The sequence below is a fragment of the Bufo bufo genome, chromosome 1 (genome assembly GCF_905171765.1).
Source record: "Bufo bufo chromosome 1, aBufBuf1.1, whole genome shotgun sequence".
Classification (NCBI taxonomy): Eukaryota; Metazoa; Chordata; class Amphibia; order Anura; family Bufonidae; genus Bufo; species Bufo bufo.
Window position 1 is genome coordinate 184,229,699 of NC_053389.1, and position 24,712 is coordinate 184,254,410.

A 24,712-nucleotide genomic window follows, 5' to 3' on the forward strand; every position below is an offset into this window, starting at 1 on the left:
TCATGACCCCAGTCAATGTCTGAGAAGTTAAAATCTCCCATTATGACCACTGTACCAGCCTGTGAAGCCCACTCTATTTGGTTATACAGTTGCGTTTCTATCTCCAAAAGACTATTTTCATGTATACAAACCAAGGTATGAATTAAAAAAACCAAGACATTATATTGTTCCAGTGACTAAGAATGAAGTATTGTACCCTGATTTTCCTTCCGGAAATGTATGTACAAATTACCAACTGATTGTGAGTAGAGATGAGGGAACCACCCGAGATTCAGTTCGATTTGGCAAATTTTTGAAAAAGTTCTGTTCAGGCCGAAACAAAGTTGCACCAATTGCCCTGAAAATTGGTATATAACCCCCTCTAGCCTCCTAGGACCCATCATTTGTACGAAAATGGGATATCTCTTTTGGTTTATTTTTTATGATTTTTTTTTCTTTTTCCCTCCCCAAGCTCTCAATTACAATGACAGCAATATTAAGTAATGTCTGAGTGACATTGAAATACATACATTTGACATTGTTAACATACAGCGTGTTTAAAAACACAACTGTGCTGTGTTTTGCTTTTTCATATTCCAAAGCTTCCAAAAATTGCCCCTTATCGGGGGCAGATGGTTTTTAAACACACATGGTCTTATAGGATAAAATAAATAAAAAAGTGTCTTGGGGTGCGAATCGTCCAAAAACGCTGCCTTGACAGGGTCAGAATGCCTGTCCATGCAAGTGTTAACTGTTAAAAGAAAAAGTGGCTTGTTGCGAACAAGCCTACAAAAATTCTCCCATTTAATTGGGAGCAGCAGCAGTGCAGTGTTGATGTGGAAAGGGTACGGATATAGTGGCATGGAGCCGCAAAATTAGCAGCAGCAAGTGCAGCATAGCATGAAACATAAAAGGTAGCAGAATGGCTGTCTATGAGTAATAGTAGTAGTAGTGGTAGCAGTGACAGAAGCTTTGCATTATTAGTGGTACCAGTACAGCATTAGCAGCGAGGAGCAGCAGCAGCCGTATGGTGCATGTTAGCAGGCAGCAACATGATGGAGGCAGCAGCCTTACGAAAGATGATTGTTGGCAGGCCGCAGCAGTGGCATGATAGAGGTGGTGGCATGATGGAGGCAGCCATAGAGAATATGATGGTTAGCAGGTTGCAGGAGAGGCATGATGGTGGCAGTGGCATGATGGAAGCAGCAGCCGTACAGAACACCATAGCCCCTCATCCCTCCCATGTATTATTGAATAGAGGCTGTAGACAAGCTAAATGCTGCTGGAGAAAAGTTTTTTTCATGGCCAGACATTCCGTTATAGATGTCTCATGATGGAGCCGAGAAGTCTTAGCAGGAGAAGAAGAAGGTAATGATGATAAAGATAATAACACAGATTACGTATTGCTTGGGGATGCGAGTTGGCTGCCACAAAGAGTACAAGGTGAAGAACAACAGACTTGTTCTGTTTGGGAATGCTGGCCAGTTGTATTTCCCCAAAAGATCTGGTGATGCCACCTCATGTGCTGCAATAGACCTCTGGTAGCTATGAATGTGTTTGAATGGCCATTGTTTATTTTAAAGGATAACTGTCATATTTTTTTTTTTTGCTAGTTTATTAGAGCTAGGCATGTATACCTGAGTTAGTCTGTCAATGATTGTCAAAAGATCTGTAATTACCTTATAATTACAGCTCTCATTAATGTCTCCTGTCCCTTTCCACAGCTCCCTTAAAAGACTGTTGCTATGGCTTGACTGTCTTCCTTTTAGCATAAACAGAAGACAGAGGGGCGGTCTTTCACACTGCATGCCTGCATTAAGCTTCAGAGTGAGGAGGCGTGTCTCTCAGTAATGCAATCTAATTGGCTGCCAGGGAGCTATGGGAAGTGAGGGAAAGCAGTTTTGGCCTCAGTACTGGCAGAGGAGAAGATCCTCATATTGTAAATGTTTAAACAGCCATAACTAAGGGAAAAACTAAAGGAAAACAGTGATATGTGAAGAAACTGATTGCAGCAGTAACATATGCTAAAATTGATTTTTTTTAAATGAAAACATGACAGTAACCCTTTTAATCCTGCAGATCTTGCACATTGATGTACTTTTGTGTACCTGCCTTGTGGACAAAAAGTGCCATACAGGAGTTGCTCGTACAGAGTTACAGGCAGCCAAGCTGGGCTTTGCTGTAGCACATTGTGGGCCTAACCCACGACCATGTCAGCAGCATCTCCAGATACCAGATACCAAAGAAGATGTGGGCTGTTTTTTTGCTGTTTTTTGGGAGGTATGTTGCTTCTGCTCTTTATTGCTGCCCCACCTCCCTTCTTCACTGATGTTGCCTCCTCCTCAGCACCCTGATCCAGCTCCCAGGTGCTTTCCAGCACAAGATTGGCATCAGAGTCCTCACCCTCCCTGCCACTTTTATCAGACTGTGAGATATCATGGTGGGCTCCTGGGAACCCCTACCCTGTTCTGCATTTTCCCCAACTGCCACTGTTGTTGCCCCCACCACCAATGCCGTGGATATAGGTGCCACTATTACTACCTCCATCAACACAGCTATGCATGGGTCCCCAGCCTCATCCCCAACCTCCTCCTCAGGGCAGCCCAAACAGTGAGGGTTCTCACACAAGCTGTTAACAGGGAGAGTCTCTTGACTATCTGCCGTACAGTGTGATGGGGTTTTTGGGCTGCTTTTTAGGAAAAAGGAAAGTGTCTCACTAGGAAGGAAGTGAAGACTGTGAGGGCTCCACTGAAAGCCTTCTCTATGGCAGCAAGGAGGAGGAGCAAGAGGAACACTGTGACCCCTGGCTCCATGGAACAGTGTTGGACTCCTAAGTCACCTCTGTGTCTTCGTGCTTCGAATCAGAGGAGGAGTGAGACATCCAATCCACAATCTCATCCTCTTTCTCCTCAACACAAATGCTGCGGCTTTTCAAAGCCAGCAGGGACAACTGCGGCCTACTTCTACTACTACTACTACCCTTGGCCGGATAGCTGGTGCTACTACTACCCACATTCTGGCTCTGGGTCCTTCGTTTGGAACCCTTCCATAGCCCTGATATATTTGGGCCTCTCAGACAATATTAGGCACTACCCTGTGTATTGGTGAAGTAAACACTTATATGCTAGTTTGAATATAATCAACAACCCAACAAAAAATCCAATTGGAAATGTGTAAAGACAGAAATAAATGGAAACAGATTTAGGACAAAATTCGTTATTACTCACAGATAATTTTGTGCGATACCCAGTGTTTTGTTGTACTGATCACCTATATGCTGGCTTAATTGAACAACCCCCCCAAAAAAAAATTCCAACTGTGTGGATATAAAATAAATTAAAACTGATTATTACGGGCCAGGCCTGATGCTCAAGTTCACGTTATCACTCACAGGTAAACTGTTGCTCTAGCCTGTGTATTGTTGTACTGATCACCTACTGTATATGCTGGTTTATTTAAATTGAACCGTCCCCAAAAATCAAAAATTCCACCTGTTTGGATATTAAATAAACAAAAACAGATGATTAAGCGCCAGGCCTGATGCTCAAGACTCACAGCTAAGTTGTTGTCCTAGGCTGTATATTGTTGTATGGATCACCTATATGCTGGTTTAATTAAGTTGAACAGTCCCCAAAAAAGTTTAAATTACAACTGTGTGGATATACTGTAGAATAAACAGAAACAGACGATGGAGGTCTGATGCTCAATTTCACGTTAACACTCACAGGCAAACTGATGCCCTAACCCATGTATTGGTGTACTGATCATCTATATGCTGGTTTAATTAAATTGAACAATCCCCCAAAAAATAAAATTGTGCATTGCAAGGGCTTTTTCTGCTGATGTATTGGGCTTCACATGGGTATGCTAGGTGGAGACTTCCAGCACTAATGGGTGGTTTTTAGGATTTCCCTAGGCTGCTTTACAGGATAAGGCAGTGCTAAAGACCACTCATTAGTGCCAGTGATGTCACCAGGCTCACTGCTAAGCGGTGTCTTCAATCAAGATGGCCGCAACGGCTTCTACGCGAGCAAATGGATAAGGTGAGCAGCAAGTCTTCATCAGTACCACCACAGGATGAATAAAGTAATACATGGATCCCACAATGAACTATTTCTGTAAAGCATGGATGTACCAGGTCCTCCAGAGAAAGAGGTGTTCTTTGTATATTATGCGATACTTACTTGTCTGCTTTTGCTTTTCCTCTGACATCTTTCTAAGCTCATCTTCAATCCTCTTCTTTTCACCTTCATCTTCATTTCCACCTGTTTGAATGTTAATACCAGCAACCCCACATTAGTAAAAATAATAATAATAATAATGTTTTCTATGCTTATTGAAGGAAAACTACATCAGTGAGCTGTATATGCTTAGAAAATTGCTTAAAGGGTTATGTTGTTTAGAAATCCCTTATTCAAATACTCTATTGGAACATTCTGGATGTCAGGCAAGAAACATCAGAGAACAAACGCCCAGCAAACATTGCTGGAACAACACTGGTGGCAGCGTTATGGTCTGGGGAATGTTTTTGTGGCATTCTCTGGGCCCACTCATCCATGTGGAAGGCACTCTCAACCAATTTGGGTAAGAATCCATCATTGCATATGATGCACACCCATACATGATAATTTTCTTCCCTGGGGCAGATGAGATCTTTCAGAAAGACAATGCAACATGTCACATCACTATAAATTGGTTGGAAGAGACTTCCAAGTACTACCCTGGCCCCTAATTCCCCAGGCTTGAACCTAATTGGGCATCTGTGGGACCACCTTGATTGTCATTTGCTCTATGGATCATCCCCCTATGCGCCCTCCAGCAGCTGTGGGATGCATGGGAGTCAGCATGGCTCCAGATCCCTACCAGGACTTTACTGAGTCACTCCCAGCCGGTCTAACTGCTGTCCATACTGCACACAACAGTATCTCTGGATATTAGCATGTAGTCATAATAATGTGACCTAACTATGTAATTATTATAATAATTTAATTTCCTATGCTGCTTGAAAACTACAAGTGTTTGCATCTTAGTGAACTGAATATGTTTAGGCCTTTGCATAAAGAGCACATGTTAGAAGGCTTATCTTTATTAAACCATGCATACTACCTTGTAGGGTTAATCCTGCTAATTAAAATGATACCTGTCTTGTGAAAATGGATTGTGGAATTCCCAAGAAAAAAGACTTCCATTGTTTATGCAACAAACAGGTTTAATTACACCAAGAGGCATGGCCAGCTCCAGAAGGCTGAGGTGCACCAAAGGATTAGATCTAGCCCCTTGGTGCACTGAAGCCCACACTTGTAAATGTCTTACTTTCGTGAACACCGCAATCCATTTTCCCAAGACAGGGATCATATTAATTAACAGAATCAGCCATACTAGACAGTATTCCTGGTTTAATATATATTCTGAATTAATAGAGGGGGTCCCTAAAAAGAGCATAGGACAACCTAATGATTTCTACAAGCACCTTGTAATGGTACACTTTCCCTGTGGAGGCTCTATAGGAAATTGATCATTCATGAGCACTCTAGAACTTATGTTCTCCTTGTGATATTTTTGGGACAACTCCTTTAACAACCAGAGACCCCATTAGGAGATCTGCTAAGATCTGCTAAGATCTGCTAGGACCTCTGTTGAATATATGTAGACATGCACGGTGTCCTCAATTGATTAATTTTGAAGTACAGATTTTCCACCAGAAACCTTTACTTCAGTTTTGCCACCCATCATGTTTTTTAGAAGAAGGATTAGGTAAGGTTTTGGAATTAGCTAAAAATGAGAGATATTGTACATATCACTTTGCTTCATTATTTCACTTTGAGATAGTAGGCATGGTCAAGCTAAGTCTACATGATCCATATTGGCAAGGGTCATAGGCTTGTGAAGAGAGCAATGAATTTCAAAAACATTTCATAGAGTTAACTTACCAGAGCTATTTGATTTCCCAGACATGTCCTTGGAACGCTTTAGACGTTTTGGGGCTGTCTGGTCGCTGCTTCCAAAAACATCCGGAACATCATTATAATTAATGCTTTCTTCATTCAGGGAAGCTTTCTTGTCTGCTGGAATGTCAATACATATATGTATAGATTAGTGATAGGCATCTGATAAATTGTACAGGATATATATATTGTAACACAGTAAAAGGTCTGAGGGGAAGGTACTTTCCTCCCAGTATGTGCTGCTGGACTGACTGACAGCCAGGTGAGGTCAAGCACTGGACTGGATCTGAGATGCCGGTCCGGGCTTTGCCGATACCTGACGGTCTTAAAAAGCCAGCTGGAGTGCAGTAGCGGGGTCTGTATGAGGCTTGTGCCTGGATGAATGTTTGCAACCTGTCTGGGGAGAACAGGTCGACTAAATCCTGAACTTCGGTGAGGACTTGTTTGCAAAGTGTGAACACACGCCTGGACTTGGACTCTTTATGCAGGACCTGCAGCATGGTGTGAACTGAACACCAGGACTTAAAACGAAGGTGAAGTTTTTTGCTGAGCTGTTATACCTGCTTGTGTGAATAAAACACTGGAGTCTGATTAAGAACTGTTTTTTTGGTACCTCTGTTCTGCGTCCGCTCACCCTGCCTACCAGAGCGAATCCCCACAATATAAATAAATATATATATATATATATATATATATATACAGTATAGACCAAAAGTTTGGACACACCTTCTCATTCAAAGAGTTTTCTTTATTTTCATGACTATGAAAATTGTAGATTCACACTGAAGGCATCAAAACTATGAATTAACACATGTGGAATTATATACATAACAAACAAGTGTGAAACAACTGAAAATATGTCATATTCTAGGTTCTTCAAAGTAGCCACCTTTTGCTTTGATTACTGCTTTGCACACTATTGGCATTCTTTTGATGAGCTTCAAGAGGTAGTTCCTGAAATGGTTTTCACTTCACAGGTGTGCCCTGTCACGTTTAATAAGTGGGACTTCTTGCCTTATAAATGGGGTTGGGACCATCAGTTGCGTTGAGGAGAATACACAGGTTGATACACAGCTGATAGTCCTACTGAATAGAATGTTAGAATTTGTATTATGGCAAGAAAAAAGCAGCTAAGTAAAGAAAAACGAGTGGCCATTATTACTTTAAGAAATGAAGGTCAGTCTGTCAGCCAAAAAATTGGGAAAACTGTGAAAGTAAGGGCTATTTGACCATGAAGGAGAGTGATGGGGTGCTGCGCCAGATGACCTGGCCTCCACAGTCACCGGACCTGAACCCAATCGAGATGGTTTGGGGTGAACTGGACCGCAGAGTGAAGGCAAAAGGGCCAACAAGTGCTAAGCATCTCTGGGAACTCCTTCAAGACTGTTGGAAGACCATTTCAGGTGACTACCTCTTGAAGCTCATCAAGAGAATGCCAAGAGTGTGCAAAGCAGTAATCAAAGCAAAAGGTGGCTACTTTGAAGAACCTAGAATATGACATATTTTCAGTTGTTTCACACTTGTTTGTTATGTATATAATTCCACATGTGTTAATTCATAGTTTTGATGCCTTCATAGTCATGAAAATAAAGAAAACTCTTTGAATGAGAAGGTGTGTCCAAACTTTTGGTCTGTACTGTATATATACGCACATGGTCCCTCAAGATACAATATTAATTGGTTCCAGGATGACCATTGTATGTTGAAACCATTAATCCAAGATAAGAGAAAATGAAAATTTTAGAAAAATAAGCAGATAACTAAGACAGATAAATAAAGTCCTTACATATAGCAGTCAGCAATAGCTGATAACTAGCAACCTACACAGCTATTTCACCAGAAGTGGCCTTGATTGGTTGGATCTGAGTATAAGACATTGTATGCTGCGTCTAGTTTCAACTTACAATGGGACAGAAAAGACCATTGTATGTTGAAAATATTGTATCCTGAAGGATCACTGTATATCAGGGGTGCACAACCTTTTCTGGTTGGGGCCACATTGTCTGACTGAAGAAATTCCAAGGGCCAAAAATAATTACGAACTGAAATACTGTATTTATGGGGTATTGTACATACAGTATGTACCATAAATGTCTGGTTGCACTTCCAGGATTCCCATCTAATGGGAGAATACATGAAAAATACATAACAACAGCCACAAGATATAGACATACATGTCTGTCACCAGATGGTTGGGGGCCGCACAGAATGATATCAAGGGCAGCATGTAGCCCCCAGGCTGCAGGTTGTGCATCCCTGCCGTATATAATGTCAAATGTTTCTGGTTACGTCATTCACATTGTAAGAATATAATAACACACAACATAAGCTTACCAGCGCAATTCACAGTGAACAGACAGTCTTTGATTTCTCCTTTGACACACTCACTATAGATAAAAATAAAATAGGTTAAGATCTTAAAACTTAGCTCACATGATTAAAGAAAATGCTACCTTAATAGTAAAAAGAATATATAGTCTTCTTTAAGGTGATTTATTTTTTTTAGCAAATTCTGTTACTTACCAGATGTAGCAGTCTTGGGTCACCGTGTCGCCATGTTTGTATGTCCTCCCTTCATAGTAGCAATTTTCTGTTGATGAAAGTAAGTTTTTATTGAGATATCATTGGAAGATACATTGAAAAAGAAAATCCTAATGTACCATTCATTTGGAAACTATCTAGTATTTCTACAGGATGCATGTAGTTTTATTAGCTGATCACCACCAGTCTGATGTTTGCTGTATTAAATCATCCATACAAATGAAAGGATAATCATCTGATACTTGATCGTACTGAATCCTCCATATTGAAAGTGAGTTATCATTTGCTGTCTACTCTGCCTAACAAAGGGGAGTCCAGAGCAAGGACCACTCTTTATGACATCTGTATGCTCGTATAAGGTATATAGAGAGGCAGAGGAAAGCTAGGCTTACCTTCACCTGGAGCAAAGGTTTAGTTTGCTGGTCTAGCTCTGTAACTTCATAACCTGTCTAAGGTGGTGTGGCATATTGGTGCCTTTCTGGTACCGAGTACCAAAGATGCATGCTCTACCAGCCCCCAGCCCTTACTCATCCACAGAGTTGTAGCAATGAATTACTGCAGGTATTGACATCAGACTAAGGGCTCACTCACACGACCGTGGTTTTGTTTCGCATCCAAGGCGCATATTTTGCGGCTTGGGTGCGGACCCATTCACTTCATTGGGGCCGCAAAAGATGCGGACAGCACTCTGTGTGCTGTACGCATCTGTTGTTCTGTTCCGTAGCCCCGTAAAAAGTATAAGTCATGTCCTATTCTTGTCCATTTTACGGACAAGAATAGGCATTTCTATAATGGGCCGTCCCTTTTGTTCCGCAAATTGCGGAAGGCACACGGGCGGCATCTGTGTTTTGCGGATCAGCAATTTGCGGACCGCAAAACACGGCTTGGTCGTGTGAACAAGCCCTAAGGGCCCTTTTACATGGTCTGAGGAACAGGATGCTTGTTTATCAGCAGCACATTACCCTATGTAGACATGAGTTTGCTGCTGACAAACAAGTAAATTGTATGCAGATGAATGAGTGTGGTATCATACATCACCAATCATTGCTGCATGAATCTCCTCACCCCAACCATTGCCCACTCTGCTACCCAATGTAAAAGGGTCCTAATATCGCACTTGAGCATTTGTAAAGCCTATTGTCAACTTGTAGAAGTTCTTGTGCCTACAGGCTACAGACTGGGTATGGACACACTATGGACTAAAGGGCCTTAACATGAGCAATTTATCATAAAATTACAAGAATAATTTATCAAACTGGTGAAAGTTAGAACTGGCTTAGTTGCCCATAGCAACCAATCAGATTCCACCTTTCATTTTCCAAAGGAGCTGTCCAAAATAAAAGGTGGAATCTGATTTGTTGCTATGGGCAACTAAGCCAGTTCTACCATACACCAGTTTGATAAATGACCCCAAATGTGCTTTAGATAAAAAGCAAAATACAGAAATGCATTACTTGTGTTCTTTTGGTTTTTCAACAGTATGACAAATGTGATGTTTACGTAAGGCACAGAACTGACGGGAGTCCCCCACCCTTCACCCAGTTCATAATAATGAAACTCCGTCATAACTGCCCTATGGTTTTATGTGAAATGTTGCTCAAAGTACAACATTTCTAGTTATAGCAACTCTGCAAACACTCACACTGTTATGTTAAGGGGTAATACAATGAAGTTATTCAGTAATGCGTAAAAAATGTCAGGTCACAACACACCCAACTGTAAAGGAGCTTCAGGATTTAGTGAAGGTATCTTCACAGGGCTGCCACTTAAGTATCTGATCTCCATACACTCTGAAGGGTCAGGCCCCTGGGCTACATTCCTCACCTTCCATCCTTCATCTTGTAATTCATTATAATTGGTAGATAAATAATGGAGGATGTTTTGGGGAGAAAGGCTATGATATCCCTTCCCATGCACAGTGATAACATGTGAGGACCTCTGTTGGATGAATGGTGGAATGTCAGAAGACTATCTTTGGCTGCTAAAATGAATGGGTACATTTTTGCATGTTGCCTCATATTAAATGGGTCCTATTTATTTTGTATAAGTGTAATTATGCAAGTGACGGGCACCCTGCCCTGATGTATGAGAATGATCCACCATGTATTAAAGACTTCCAATTTTCTTCCACAGTTATCTCTGGAAATGCAGCAGGTGAATAATGAATGATCCTTTGAGTAGATGGAATTTATTTTACTAATAAAATGTAATGCGGCAGCCCAGATGAATCATCTCAATTAATTATTGAAATGTATATCTTAGAAGGATTGTGGACTACTATCTGCAGTAATGCATGGGTAACTCTGCACATCAGGAGTCCAGATTGCAATTTTCTATTTTCCTACTGCCCCCATTCTCCCACTGTCAGCGCTCAGAGAGCTGAGATTAAAACTCACAGTCCAGACTGCTGTGCTAAAATAATGGAGAGGACTCCTATGAGCACGCATGGCAGTCCTGTCAATGTATTGGTCTAGACCCCTTTTCAGTACTACTAAGCATGTATTTCTTTAGACAATAGTCCAATATCAAGGTGACAGACTCCTTTTAAGATTGATGTCTTATAGAGATTTGTTGACACCACTCGAATAAAGTATGTTCTGAAAAGTTGCTTTATAGGATCAAGTTCATACTCGGTCTGCATTTGTTAGGAAGAAATCAATTAGAAAATGCTGTTTAAAAGAACAAAAGAAAGTATTTTTATGAAGTTTCATTGTCATTGTATATATTATGTAGAGGCTTCAAGTAATGAAATAGGAAGTATAGCTGTATGGGGGTCATAGATGGTATATATACGGTAGCAAAAATATTCCTCATAATTACTCATTATACTCATTATACTGATGTAGATTATCTTCATTCTCTGGCCAAAAATTGTCCGAAGATTGGACCTTCAAAGCCGTTCTTACAATGGTCCATGTCAGAGACTAGAAAGGGGAGATAATCCAGGCTTGGCAATTTTGATTGCACTGGTTTAGCTGTACAGAGCAACTACTTTCCACAAGAAGCACCAGGTAAGTAAGAATTCCAGGGATGTCTAGAAGGTGCTACTGTATCTCTAGCTAAACGTCAGCATCTGAGACCGGCTTCAAGATTATATTAGATGACAATGGCATTTGTCTACATTGAAAGATCTGGACCCCTGAAGGATCTGTATCAAAATTATCCTAAAATGAATAACTGATGACCCTAACTATAATAACCCCCAAGGTTGTCTTTGCATGGGGCCAAATATACATTTTGTCTGTGAAGCAACTGATTAGTATCACGTCAGTATGACTTGGGTACTTGTATTTTGTATGCAGCTTTATAGCCACATATATTAGGTAGTAGTCAGTGAGTGGGTAAAATTGTTTCTGCCAATACCTTAAAGGGATTTTCATGCTTGTTATAAGCTAAAACCAATGTATAATACAATTTTCTGGGGCGGTCGGTAATATACTTTGTGTTTCCATTTTCAACATTTCTTCTTGTTATAAGAGAATTGAATGTTTTTTCTTACATGTTTCTGTGTAAATCCCATAGAGCTAATACTTTCATGGCTGAGAGTGTCCTACAACTGTTTCCAATCTAGACAACCTTCCATGAGCTAAACAGCCTGGACAATTTAACACCACTTTAGGTGGATTCACACAAAGGGTAATTTTATGTCTTACAAGCAGATTTGCCGTGTAATTGCAGCAGATTTCACCCTTCACAATGCAAACAGCAAAACCTGCAGCAATTCAGGAACAAATTTGTATCCAAATCCACTTCAAAATCCTCTTGTAAGATTTTGTAATTGCCTGTGGCATAGCATTTATGGTGTGTGTGTTCCATCCTCCAAGGCAGAATAGGAAATTGTGCTGCTAATGCATTTACTGGAGCTCACAGAGAATTGTCTTCACAGGATTATAGCTAACGCTCCACTGTGGAGGACACTGGGTCTATAGGGTTTTTGGCCTCTGGACAAAAAAAAAGAAGACTTTGACAGAACCGAATTCAAGAGATTTAACTAATTAATAGTACTGAGAATAAAACAAACATGATAAACTAAAAATATAATAAAGGTCTGTTCATATGCATTAGAAGTTTATTCATCGGAATCCTATTGACTCAACACGTCAAAAGGGTTTCATTTAGGCTTACATGGGGGTTACATCGCTAAAGCTTTATTTTCTGTAAGGAATACAGTAACTGACCACCTTATATACGTGTTTCCTATGGGTAACATAGGCAACTGTATGCCCATGCAGGTATACATCAGGAAATACTTTCAATGTACAAACACCTTCGAGGACAGCTCAAACACAATGGTAACTGAGCCTAAAACAAATACAAGAATGAAGTAGAACAAGAATGCAGCAGGAAGGTGAATTTAATCCCTGCTCCTCTAAGTACGTATATGTACAGGTTCAGCAGGTGAAGATAAGGGGCCACATATAATGTGACAATACAAGACTACACTGTAGATCCAGCATGGTCAGATTTCTCAAGGGAATTAATCTCTAGTATATGGTTGAGAAGACTCAAATAACACGAAGAGGAAGATATCTTTAGAGGAATGCCATTTAAATTTTTATGGTCAAGAGTTTAAATATACCTAGAGAACACACATAGATAGAGCAGGGTTCTCCACATAAGCGCAGAAGAAACTGATTTTTTTCTACCAAGACCCTTGTTTTCAACAGTGGACATTGTCAATCCCTTTGACCAAACTGCAAAGTAATGCCACTTTCAAACAATCAGTGTTTGGTCAGCGTTTGATCCGTGATTTCCATTAGTGATTGTGAGCCAAAATCAGGAGGAGGCTACATAGACATAAGGTATAATGGAAAGATGTGCACTTGTTCTGTGTTTTTGGCTTGCACCAGTTTTTGGCTCCCAATCACTGATGGAAATCACTGATCAAACAAAATGACTCCGTGTGCATTCTGTCTCCGCATGGCCATTCTGCAAAATGATAGAACATGTCCTATTATTGGCCACATTACAGACAAGGATAGGAGTGTTCTCTTAGAGGCCGGCTGTTCTGTTCCGCATAATGTGGAATGCATACACCCGATATCCATACTTTGCGGATCCGCAATTTGCGGACTCCAAAACATCCAACGGTTGTGTTCATGAGCACTTACAGTGATAACAGAAATATTAAAGATGAAGTATGATGGCAGACATTCACAGCAAAATGCACAAACATACATGTGGCAGAATTTACACGTATATGGATATCCTGCACTTAAGTCAGTCAAATTCAAGACACATGCAGCGCACACCAATCACTCATTGGACAGATATGGCACGCAAGACACTTATATATAAATTTTTGCAGATGACACTAAACTGTGTAAAGTAATTAACACTGAAGAGGACAGTATACTGCTACAGAGGGATCTGGATAGACTGGAGATTTGGGTAGATAAGTGGCAGATGAGGTTTAACAGTGTCAAATGTAAGGTTATGCACATGGGAAGGAATAATGCAAGTCACCCGTACATACTAAATGATAAAACACTCGGTAACACTGACATGGAAAAGGACCTAGGAATTTTAATAAACAGCAAATTAAGCTGCAAAAACCAGTATCAGGCAGCTGCTGCCAAGGACAATAAGATAATGGGTTGCATCAAAAGGGGCATAGATGCCCGTGATGAGAACATAGTCCCACCACTTTACAAATCACTAGTCAGACCACACATGGAGTACTGTGTACAGTTCTGGGCTCCTGTGAACAAGGCAGACATAGCAGAGCTGGAGAGGGTTCAGAGGAGGGCAACTAAAGTAATAACTGGAATGGGTGGACTACAGTACCCTGAAAGATTATCAAAATTAGGGTTATTCACTTTAGAAAAAAGACGACTGAGGGGAGATCTAATTACTATGTATAAATATATCAGGGTCAATACAGAGATCTATCCCATCATCTATTTATCCCCAGGACTGTGACTGACGAGGGGACGAGCGTCTGGAGGAAAGAAGGTTTGTACACAAACATAGAAGAGGATTCTTTACGGTAAGAGCAGTGAGACTATAGAACTCTCTGCCTGAGGAGGTGGTGATAGTGAGTTCACTAAAAGAGTACAAGAGGGGCCTGGATGTATTTCTGGAGTGTAATAATATTACAGGCTATAGCTACTAGAGAGGGGTCGTTGATCCAGGGAGTTATATTCTGATTGCCTGATTGGAGTCGGGAAGGAATTTTTTCCCCCTTAAGTGGGGGAAATTGGCTTCTACCTCACAGGGTTTTTTTTTTTTCCTTCCTCTGGATCAACTTGCAGGATGACAGGCCGAACTGGATGGAAAAATGTCTTTTTTCGGCCTAATATACTATGTTACTATGTTACTATATGGATCACATGCCACTGATGCATATGGCACATGCTGCACATACACCTCTGATACATAGATCATATATAGCACACACCAATCACAAATAGGAAACACGCAATGCACACACCAAGACATTTATGCCTAACCCTATTAAGTGTAGCACACTTAAAGGGGTTGTCCCACATCAGAAATTGGCATTTATCATGTAGAGAAAGTTAATACAAAGCACTTAGTACAATGTATTGTGATTGTCCATATTGCCTCCTTTCCATTACATTATACACAGCATGTATCCGTGGTTATTACCACCGTGTAATCCAGCAGTGGTGGCCGTGCTTGCACACTATAGGTAAAGGTGTTGGCCTATGCACACTTCCAGCCTTTCCCTATAGTGTGTAAGCACGGCCACCACTGCTGGATTACACGGTGGTAATAACCACGGATTCGTTCTGTGTATAATGTGATGGAAAGGCGGCAGTATGGAGAATCACAATACATTAGTAAGTGCCTTGTATTAACTGCATGATAAATGACATCACCTTTAAGCATAAATGTCTGGCATGAAATTTACCAAATCGTAACCTCCTCAGATGCACATAATCTACAGTATATTTAAAAGGGTTATCCTACCATAATGACCTATTGCCTATCTACAGGATAGGTAATAAATATCAGATTGCTGGGGTCTGACTGCTGGAACACCCACTGATCATGAAAAAATGGGTCCTGAGACATTCAATTACACTACCGCCAATCTATGTACACAAGAGTCTTACTGTGGTCTCTTTTTGGAGAAAATTATCTTTTAGATCAACATGCTTGTATAAATAATATGGCAGGTTGTCAACTCCCTTTATGCACGCTACATAATACTCAGGGGCAAATTGGCCATAGATCCTACAAGTAAATTTCCTGGTGGACCGATGCCCAGGGGGCCACCCAAGTCCTCCTCTCTGCCGCTGGCTGTTAGAATCAGGTTCTCATGTACCTGGACGGCAACCACACATGCCCTCCTGAATTCAACTGATTTCTACAAGTTTTCATAAGCATTAATGTCATTTTCTTTTAAGAATTCATCTAAACCCTTTTTAAAACTGTCCACTGCTCCTGCTGTGACCACGTCCTGAGGAAGTCTATTCCACAGATTTACAGTTCTTACAGTAAAGAAGCTTTGAGGCTTCTGGAGACTGAACTTTTTCTTCTCCAGTCGGAGGCAGTGCCCCCTTAAAGGCATTTTACATGGAACAGTTTTTCACCGTATTTTATGTATGGCCCATTTAGATATTTGTATAGGTTAATCATGTCTCCCCTTAGATCTCTTCTCAAGACTAAATACATTTAATTTTTTTAACCTTTCTTCATAACTAAGACCCTCCATGGACCTTATCAGTTTAGTCACTCTCCTCTGTACTATTTTCACATCATCATTATGTGATCAATTTGGGCCTGAGAAATTGCACCCTCCCCAACTATCTGAATGAAGGAGCTGCCATTATTTCTTGCTCAGGCGCAGAAGCACCCATTTGGTTGTGGCTGTCCAGTTCGGTCCAATATCAATATTAGTCACAGAAAAAGCATCTAAAGCCTGATTGGTTTAACGTTCCCATAATTTCCATGGACAGAAAACAAGAACTTTTCCTGTGATGGGAATGATTTCTTGTTCCCTTGCATTGCTTTGGAAAATATTTCCATTGAATGGAAAAAAAGAACAGTTTGCCTTAAAGTACATTCAATGATGATCATGGCTGGTTACGGTATATTTCAATGCATCACTGGAAGTTGGATCTCTCTACCAAACAGACTTTAGCCCATAATCTTTAGTGTAATAAATTATATTTACCTGTATGTTCAGCAGCTCCTGTGCTAAGCAAGCAGACCGCAGATAGAACCACAAAGGGTAGAACCCCCATGGTGCCAGGTCCTGGGCTGACTTTAGACTTAGTAGGTTCCAGTTCTACACCTTCCACTGTAGGTTACTGGGACTGTGCTATCATTACTGACCCAGCAATCTCCAAGCAACAGCCTAAACTGGTGGAATGCAGTATCTGAAACGCTGTGTGACACCTTTTATAAGGAGAGTTATTGGAATGGAGGAGGAGAACTTTGACAGGTACAACAGGTTCCACCACCACAATACCAGTTCTTAACATTGCAGAAATCAGGCTGCACTTGCTCGTCTAAATGTTACACTGATTAAAGAGCAAGCATATAGTTATCAATTTATTTTTCTTTGTAGTTTTTTTAATCTATGTTAATTTGTTACATTCCTTCATGTTTAGTATTAGGAGATATTTTAGAGGCAGCTTGCCCACAAATCCTGTATTCCCAGTAATCAATAACAGTTAACAGAATAATGCAGGATGTGGAGTTTACAAAGAAAAAAAGATATAAATGGAAAATACTTAGCTCCTTACGCTACTTTTACCGTGTTAAAGAATTCCAGCAGGCTGTTTCGGGAGCTCTCTGGATCCAGCATAGCTGGATAATGCCGCATGTCCGCCGGACCCCTTTGACTATAATGGGATGCGGCAGGGATCCAGCATGCTCCTCAGTATATCAGCCAGGATTCAGACTGACAAAAATTCCTGCATGCAATGGTTTTTTCCAGCCAAATACCAACATATATGCTGCAGAGTACCCGGATCCCCGCTGCATCCCATTGTAGCCAATGGAGTCCGGCGGGCATGCTGCATTATCCTGATATGTTGAATCCAGAAAACTTCGGAAGGCTTTTCTCTGCAGAGGCAGTCTGCCTGAATTATAAAGCCAATAGCAGGCCGCGATGGGAATGACCCTACCTAGCGTCACCCTAGATGCTAAGGAGGCTCATTCCCGTCATGGCCTGCTATTGACTCACCGGATGTTTTCATCCGCACGACGGGAGATGCAGCGGCCGTGCTGGCATCAAAAGCAACGTGAGTGCCGGGGAGCAAGATAAGTACAATCTGTGTGAGGGGCCTGGGCATATGGGGAGGCATTATAGGTCTTAGCTCTACCTTTCGAAAGGTGTAGTACGTTCAGGTCTCCCATATTGAAAAAGCCTCCATATCATATGTGCGGCAGCAACAATTTTTTTTAAACCATTGTGGCAATGTTGGCAGAGGTGGTTTGTTCCATCTAAATGGGACAATGGTGTTTGCTGCTGTAGAGAGCATGTAAAAAGAGTGAGGAAGCAAATTTTCTGAATGAGCATAATGGGTGTGGAAGCCAAGACCAATCTACAGGTTTTCTTAATATTCTTTTTTATGCACTACTATATTCCGCAGCGCTTTACAGACATTAGCATCCAACTGTCCCCAATGGGGCTCACAATCTAAGGTCCCTATCAGTAAGTCTTTGGAGTGTGGGAGGAAACCGGAGTACCCGGAGGAAACCCACGCAAAACACGGGGAGAACATACAAACTCCATGCAGATTCGAACCTAGGACCCCAGCGCTAACCACTGAGCCACCGTGCTGCCTAAAAGTTTGTTTTTCTCAATAACGGCGGCAGGCAGTGAGATGGCACTAATATAGTTATGTTCCATCGCTAATGTCAGCCAGCTTAATACCCACAACGAGAATCGCATTATGTAATTAGTATGAATGATTCAAAGATAAGTGACAAATCACTTGTTTCTCGTCCATCGTGATCTTTCAGCATGTTAAAAAATTATCGCTCCTCGATAATAGAACTGTTCGTATACGGTAATATGGAGTCATCTACTCGCTAAGGATCTCATACATGCTTTTTGACTAAGCATCTGTCCCGCATCATTACATGTAATAACAAGGAACAATTTAAAAGTGAACGAGTAACAACCACAAGTACGAACATTTATCTATGTGTATAATAAGTGACATTTTCTTTGTTAACAAGTCACTTGTCCTTGTCATGTCCACTGGGTGTAATTCTCAGTATCTGCTCTTAGGCCTCCTGCACACGGCAGTTTTTGTTTTCCGTTTACTGGCTGTTTTTTGCGTTCCGTATACGGTCTCTATGCATTCCGTTTCCGTATTTCTGTTTTTCCGTTCTAACATAGAACATGTCCTATTATTGCCCGCAAAACATGTTCCGTGGCTCCATTCAAGTCAATGGGTCCGCAAAAAATACGGAACACATACGGAAATGCATCCGTATGTCTTCCGTTTCCGTTCCGTTTTTTGCTGAACCATCTATTGAAAATGTTATGCCTAGCCCAATTTTATCTATGTAATTACTGTATACTGTAGATGCCATACGGAAAAACGGAACGGAAAAACGGAACAGAAACGGAGACACAACGGAAACAAAAAACGGAACAACGGATCAGTGAAAAACGGACCGCAAAACTCTGAAAAAGCCATACGGTCGTGTGCACTAGGCCTTATTCTGTATAATGTATATGAACACTGCACAATATCACTTCTCCTGTCCTGTATACTAGGTGTAATCCTCAGTATCTGCTCTTATTCTGTATATATGGGGGCCTATCTGAGCAATTGACGTATGGGGGGCTTGAATGAGCAACTGATATGGGAGGGGGATCCTCCTGAGCAACAGATATGGAGGCCTATCTGAGCAAGTGACATATGGGGGGGGGCCTGAGCAATTGACATATGGGGGGCCTACCTATTTTATATACTGGAATACATGGGGGCACTATGGAGGGGGAGGAGCACTATGGGGGGCCCTATCTTGTATACTGGCACACATGGGGGGCACTATGGAGGGAGTGAGCAATATGGGGGCCCTATCTTATATACTGGCACTCATGGGGGGGCACTTTGGAGAGGGAGGAGCACTATGGGGACCCTATCTTATATACTGGCACACATGGGGCACTTTGGATAAGGGGGAAAGGAGCACTATGGGGGCATCTTCTGGGGCCCTATCTTATATACTGGCAGACATGGGGGCCACTATGGAGGCGAGGAGCACTATGGGGCATCTACTGGGGACCCTATCTTATATACTGACACACATGGGGGCACTATGGAGAAGGGGGAGCACTATGGGGGCATCTACTGGGGACCCTATCTTATATACTGGCACACATGGGGGGCACTATGGAGAAGGGGGGAGAGGAGCATTATTGGGGTCATTATATAGGGGAATTATACTGGCACACATTATGGGGGAATTTTATACTGGCACATTGTCAGGCACCATAGAGATAAGGGGGGGCACGATATAGGAGTATTTTATGCTGGTGCAAATTATAGGGCACTATGGGGACCTTGTCTCAACTGGGGGCACTAAGAGGGTTTTTTGGGCACACAGTAGGGGGCATTGGCACACATTATGAGGGTACTATGGGGACATTGGCTCTAAAAGAAGCACTAAGAGGAGGTATTTTTTATACTGCCACACAACAGGGCAAATTTATTTTTACTGTAACACATTATAAAGATAATTATTACTACCGGGGGCATTATGGTGTGCTTTATTACAGTTGAGGGACTATGAGGAACATGAATACTAGTATGAGCACTATGGGAACATTATTACTTCTGGGACACAGTGGGGAAATTATTACTGTAGGGGCTATTACTACTACATGTTGTCTGGTAGATAATTATTTCTATTGGTGGGACTTTGGGGAGCAGTATTACTGTGGTGGGCACCCTGGCACGGTATCAGCTTAGTACAATTATTTTTGGGGAACATTATGTTTACACTATTAGTGTCAGGGACACTGTTTCCTGGGCACAGTTATTTTTTAGGACACTGTGTGCCAATATTGAAGGGGAACTATCTGTGTGTAACTTGTATAGGGAGCACAGCGGGCACAGTATTGGGGGTGGCAGGATGGGGTGTTCAGAAGGTGGGAGGATGATGGAAAAGTAGGAAACTAAGATGTCTGTCAAACTCTGCAGAGAGAAGAGATGGCTGAAAGAAATCATCATGGCGGTCTGGTCAGATGAGGACAGAGAACATCTACATCAAAGGAGACGTCACTGGATGGTAGAGGTATGTGACACTGTATTAGGCTACTTTCACATCTGCGTTAGTGATTCTGGCAGGCTGTTCTAGCAGAGGACAGCCTGTTGGAATTCACTGGATCCGGCACTGCTGGATGCAGACAGAATGCCCGCCGGCCCCATTGACTATAATGGGGTATGGCAGAGATCCGGCCACAATCTGGCAAAAATGCAGAGAATCAGCGGGACATAAACCTCTGCATGCTGCAGTTTGTGTCCGGCCCATTCCTTGCATTTTCTGCCGGATCAGGTGGCCAAAGAGTAGTGCCGCAGGTGTGACAGTAGCCTTACCCTGTATGTTTTTTATTGCTATAAGTAATGTTAGGATGGAATAGGTTAGGTTGCGAATTTGGCTTGGGGGGGAGGCCAGGCACATTCTTTGCACAGGGGCCCTCTGCTGTCTGTGTCCGCCCCTGGCACAGGACATTATCTAATGCATAGTCTGTGCACTGGAATCCTCCTGATGTAACTAGTAAAAAATGGTGAATGATAGTGTGTCAGTATATGTTGTCTATATGTTTGTAAATGCTGCATACTGGATGTGTGTATGCCATATACGTATTTGTAGATGCTGTGTATGTAAATGCCACATGTATGTATGTATGTATGTATGTATACAGGTGAAACTCCAAAAATTTGAATATCGTGCAAAGTTCATTTATTTCAGTAATGCAACTTAAAAGGTGAAACTAACATATGAGATAGACTGATTACATGCAAAGCGAGATATTTCAAGCCTATATTTGTTATAATTTGGATGATTATGGCTTACAGCTTATGAAACCCCAAAGTCACAATTTTGAGGTTCCCTTTGCTCAGGGGGTATGGATTAATTAGCTGACTAGAGTGTGACACTTTGAGCCTAGAATTTTGAACCTTTTCACAAAATTCTAATTTTAAGCTGCATTAATGCAATTTCCTTTTAATTTGCATTACTGAAATAAATGAACTTTTGCACGATATTCAAATTTTTTGAGTTTCACCTGTATCTGTAAGAGAATGGAGTAGCACAATATTCTCTATTCAATCTACTAATGAGATTGAGAGTAATTCTGTATCTTTTGGTACATTTTCAGGAGATTTATCTATGGAAAGGTCATAGATGTCTTCAAATCTCCTTAAAGGTGAGCTGAATGAAAGAGTGAAGTTTTAAATCCCACATTTTTTTGTTGCTTGAATGTCATTAGGGACAATGGGATGAGAGGTATAATTGGGAGGTCTCCAGAGTAATGTTCCGAGAAGTATTGGGCTAAGGTTTTCTCCTAGTGCCCACCAACACTATGACCTTTATAATCACGGGTCAAAACCAATATAGTACAGTAATGTTTCTCAGTCTTCCTCAGACAAGTACCCCTTACTTAAAGAAATTCCACCAAAGTGCCCTCAAGACTTTATCATATTCTGTACTGCGCCTTTTAAAAGCATGGCATGAGGACAGTGAGAATACCCCATTAAGATGTGGGGTATAACCCACTGGATACATACACCAGAAAAACTAGGTAGTAATAATTAATTCTGTAGGATATCTTCTGAGCATGTATCGTGAGTGACCCACCCCTATACAGTATATTTGCATTCAGATATATCCTCAGCCATAACATCCTACATTTTCACGTATTATTTCTCAGGTGTTATAAAATTTTGCCTATGACTAACGTGACTTAATTAACATATCTTATATTGGTTGCAAGAATAAAACAAATAATAATTACAAGTGACTTCCCCATACAGTTCAGTTTTCTATGGTGGGCATAACTCTTGTATGGTTCTCAGGTCCTTTGCTTCATCCTTCATGCATTAGTCATATTTACCTTTGAAAAGACTAAAACAGCCCAGACCGGATTGTCTTTTTAGTAAAGGGCTTTTGAAGAATGTTCACTAAGAATACAAAAATATCTTGTACCTACAGTGCATTTTCTTTTATTTTAATAGCTGTGAAGCAACTGGGCGCTCCGTGCTGGTTATTCCATTTCACTATATTATAATATAGTAGCTTTTAAAGTGTGGTCCCTACAAAATATCCAGTCCTCCATAATTTGTATATATAGTCACATTGATCACTACCCTCAGTGAGGACTCGCACATTTTCTCTATATAATAAAGTGCAGTGTATGTCTATGTACTGTATAAGGCAAGCACACCTTATTAGGAGTATTGGTAACAACTAGTTTATTTCTAACAAGCCATAAGAAACCAACACAAACAGTAAAATTTCTAGACCAATGCTCAGGTTGCAAGGCATTGTTGTTGTTTGTCCATCGTTTTCGATGAGGACCTTAACATCTGATAGATAGATCTTCGGCCATTAGCAATGTATCCTTAGATGGTTAATAAGGCCTATGTTGGCATTGAATGTTTTGTTGCATACTGCACAGACAAATATGGATGTTTTTGTTTCAGCATTTGCATTTGCAGCTTTGTGTTTATGAAGTGTACGCTTCTCCTCTGCTAGAACTGTCCTTCTGGATTCGTATGTCTGGCAACCCTGATGAATCAGGGAATGCTATGTACTGTATAACGATCATGCGCCAGAGATTCCCACAAGGTGATGTTGATATCCAGGGACTTGAGAGAGGCTTTCAGTGTATCTTTGTAATGCTTCTTTTGCCCCCCCTCCCCCCATGCGATCGATTACCCTTTGACAGCTCACCATAGAAGATCTGTGTAGGGATGCGATGGTCTGGCATCCTTACGACGTGGCCTGACCAGCGCATCTGGGCTTTCATCAATAAGGTGTAAACTGATGGTAAGCCTGCTCTGGAGAAGACTTCTGTGTCTGGCAACTTATCCTGCCACTTGATCCTCATGATTCTACGGAGGCAAGTCATGTGAAAGTGGTTCAGCTGTCTAGCATGTCTTCTGTGTACTGTCTAGGTCTCACTAGCATACATCAGGGTGGTTACACTACTACCTAGGAGACTTTAAGCTTTGCAGCAAGGCTTATTCCACGGCGGTCCCACTCAATGGTCCGCAGTCTGCTGAATGCAGAATTTGGCTTTGCAATTCTGCAGTTGACCTCAATGTCAATTGTCACTGCTCGGGAGAGGGTATTGCCAAGATATGTATATTGGTCCACTGTATGCAGCTTCTGTCCTTTCACTGTGATGGTAGGTTTTTGATATTGGGCTTTTGGAGCTGGCTGGTACATCACTTTGGTTTTCTTTGCGTTGATGATGAGACCAAAGTTATCACATGCTGCTGCGAATTTGTCCATACTGGCTTGCATTTCCTGCTCTGATTCTACATTAAGGGCACAGTTGTCAGCAAAAAGAAACTCACGAAGCATCGCTGAAAACATTATGCTGAATTGGGTTGGTACGAGCACGCACCCTTGTTTCACGCCATTTGTAACAGGGAAGGCCTCTGAGGATTCACCATTGCTCAGAACACGAGCCACCATACCATCATGGAATTGCTGTACCATCACAATGAATTTGTCTGGGCATCCAAACTTCGACATGATGTGCCATAAGCCTTCGCAACTAACTGTGTCAAAAGCCTTGGTAAGATTGATAAGGGTGGTGTATAGTTCACGATTTTGTTCCTGACATTTTTCCTGAAGCTGACGAGCTGCAAATATCATGTCCACCTTGCTACACTCTTTGCGAAAACCACACTGTGTCTCAGGTAGCAGACCCCTTTCTAGGTGATCAATCAGACAATTTAGGCTACTTTCACACTTGCGGCAGAGTGATCTGGCAAGCAGTTCCATCGCCGGAACTGCCCACCGGATCCAGCAATCTGCATGCAAACTGACAGCATTTGTAGACGGTTCTGGATGCAGATCCGTCTTACAAATGCATTGCAAGAACGGATCCGTCTCTCCGGATGTCATTCGGAGAAACGGATCCATTATATACACTGCTCAAAAAAATAAAGGGAACACTTAAACAACACAATGTAACGCCAAGTCAATCACACTTCTGTGAAATCAAACTGTCCACTTAGGAAGCAACACTGAGTGACAATCAATTTCACATGCTGTTGTGCAAATGGGAT

General features: G+C 41.5%; 1 protein-coding gene across 1 annotated transcript in view; it reads right to left on the reverse strand.

Moving 5' to 3' along the window:
• Window positions 1-23,520, reverse strand: part of LOC120998620 (otogelin-like protein) — an 88,656-nt gene extending 65,136 nt beyond the window's left edge. The window contains exons 1-5 of the mRNA XM_040429385.1: window positions 23,364-23,520; window positions 8,448-8,514; window positions 8,259-8,311; window positions 5,910-6,044; window positions 4,164-4,244 (exon numbers count right to left, since the gene is read on the reverse strand). Of these exons, the coding sequence (XP_040285319.1) occupies window positions 4,164-4,244; window positions 5,910-6,044; window positions 8,259-8,311; window positions 8,448-8,514; window positions 23,364-23,520 (493 nt within the window). The remainder of the gene's footprint in view (window positions 1-4,163; window positions 4,245-5,909; window positions 6,045-8,258; window positions 8,312-8,447; window positions 8,515-23,363) is intronic.
• Window positions 23,521-24,712: the final 1,192 nt, after the last annotated feature.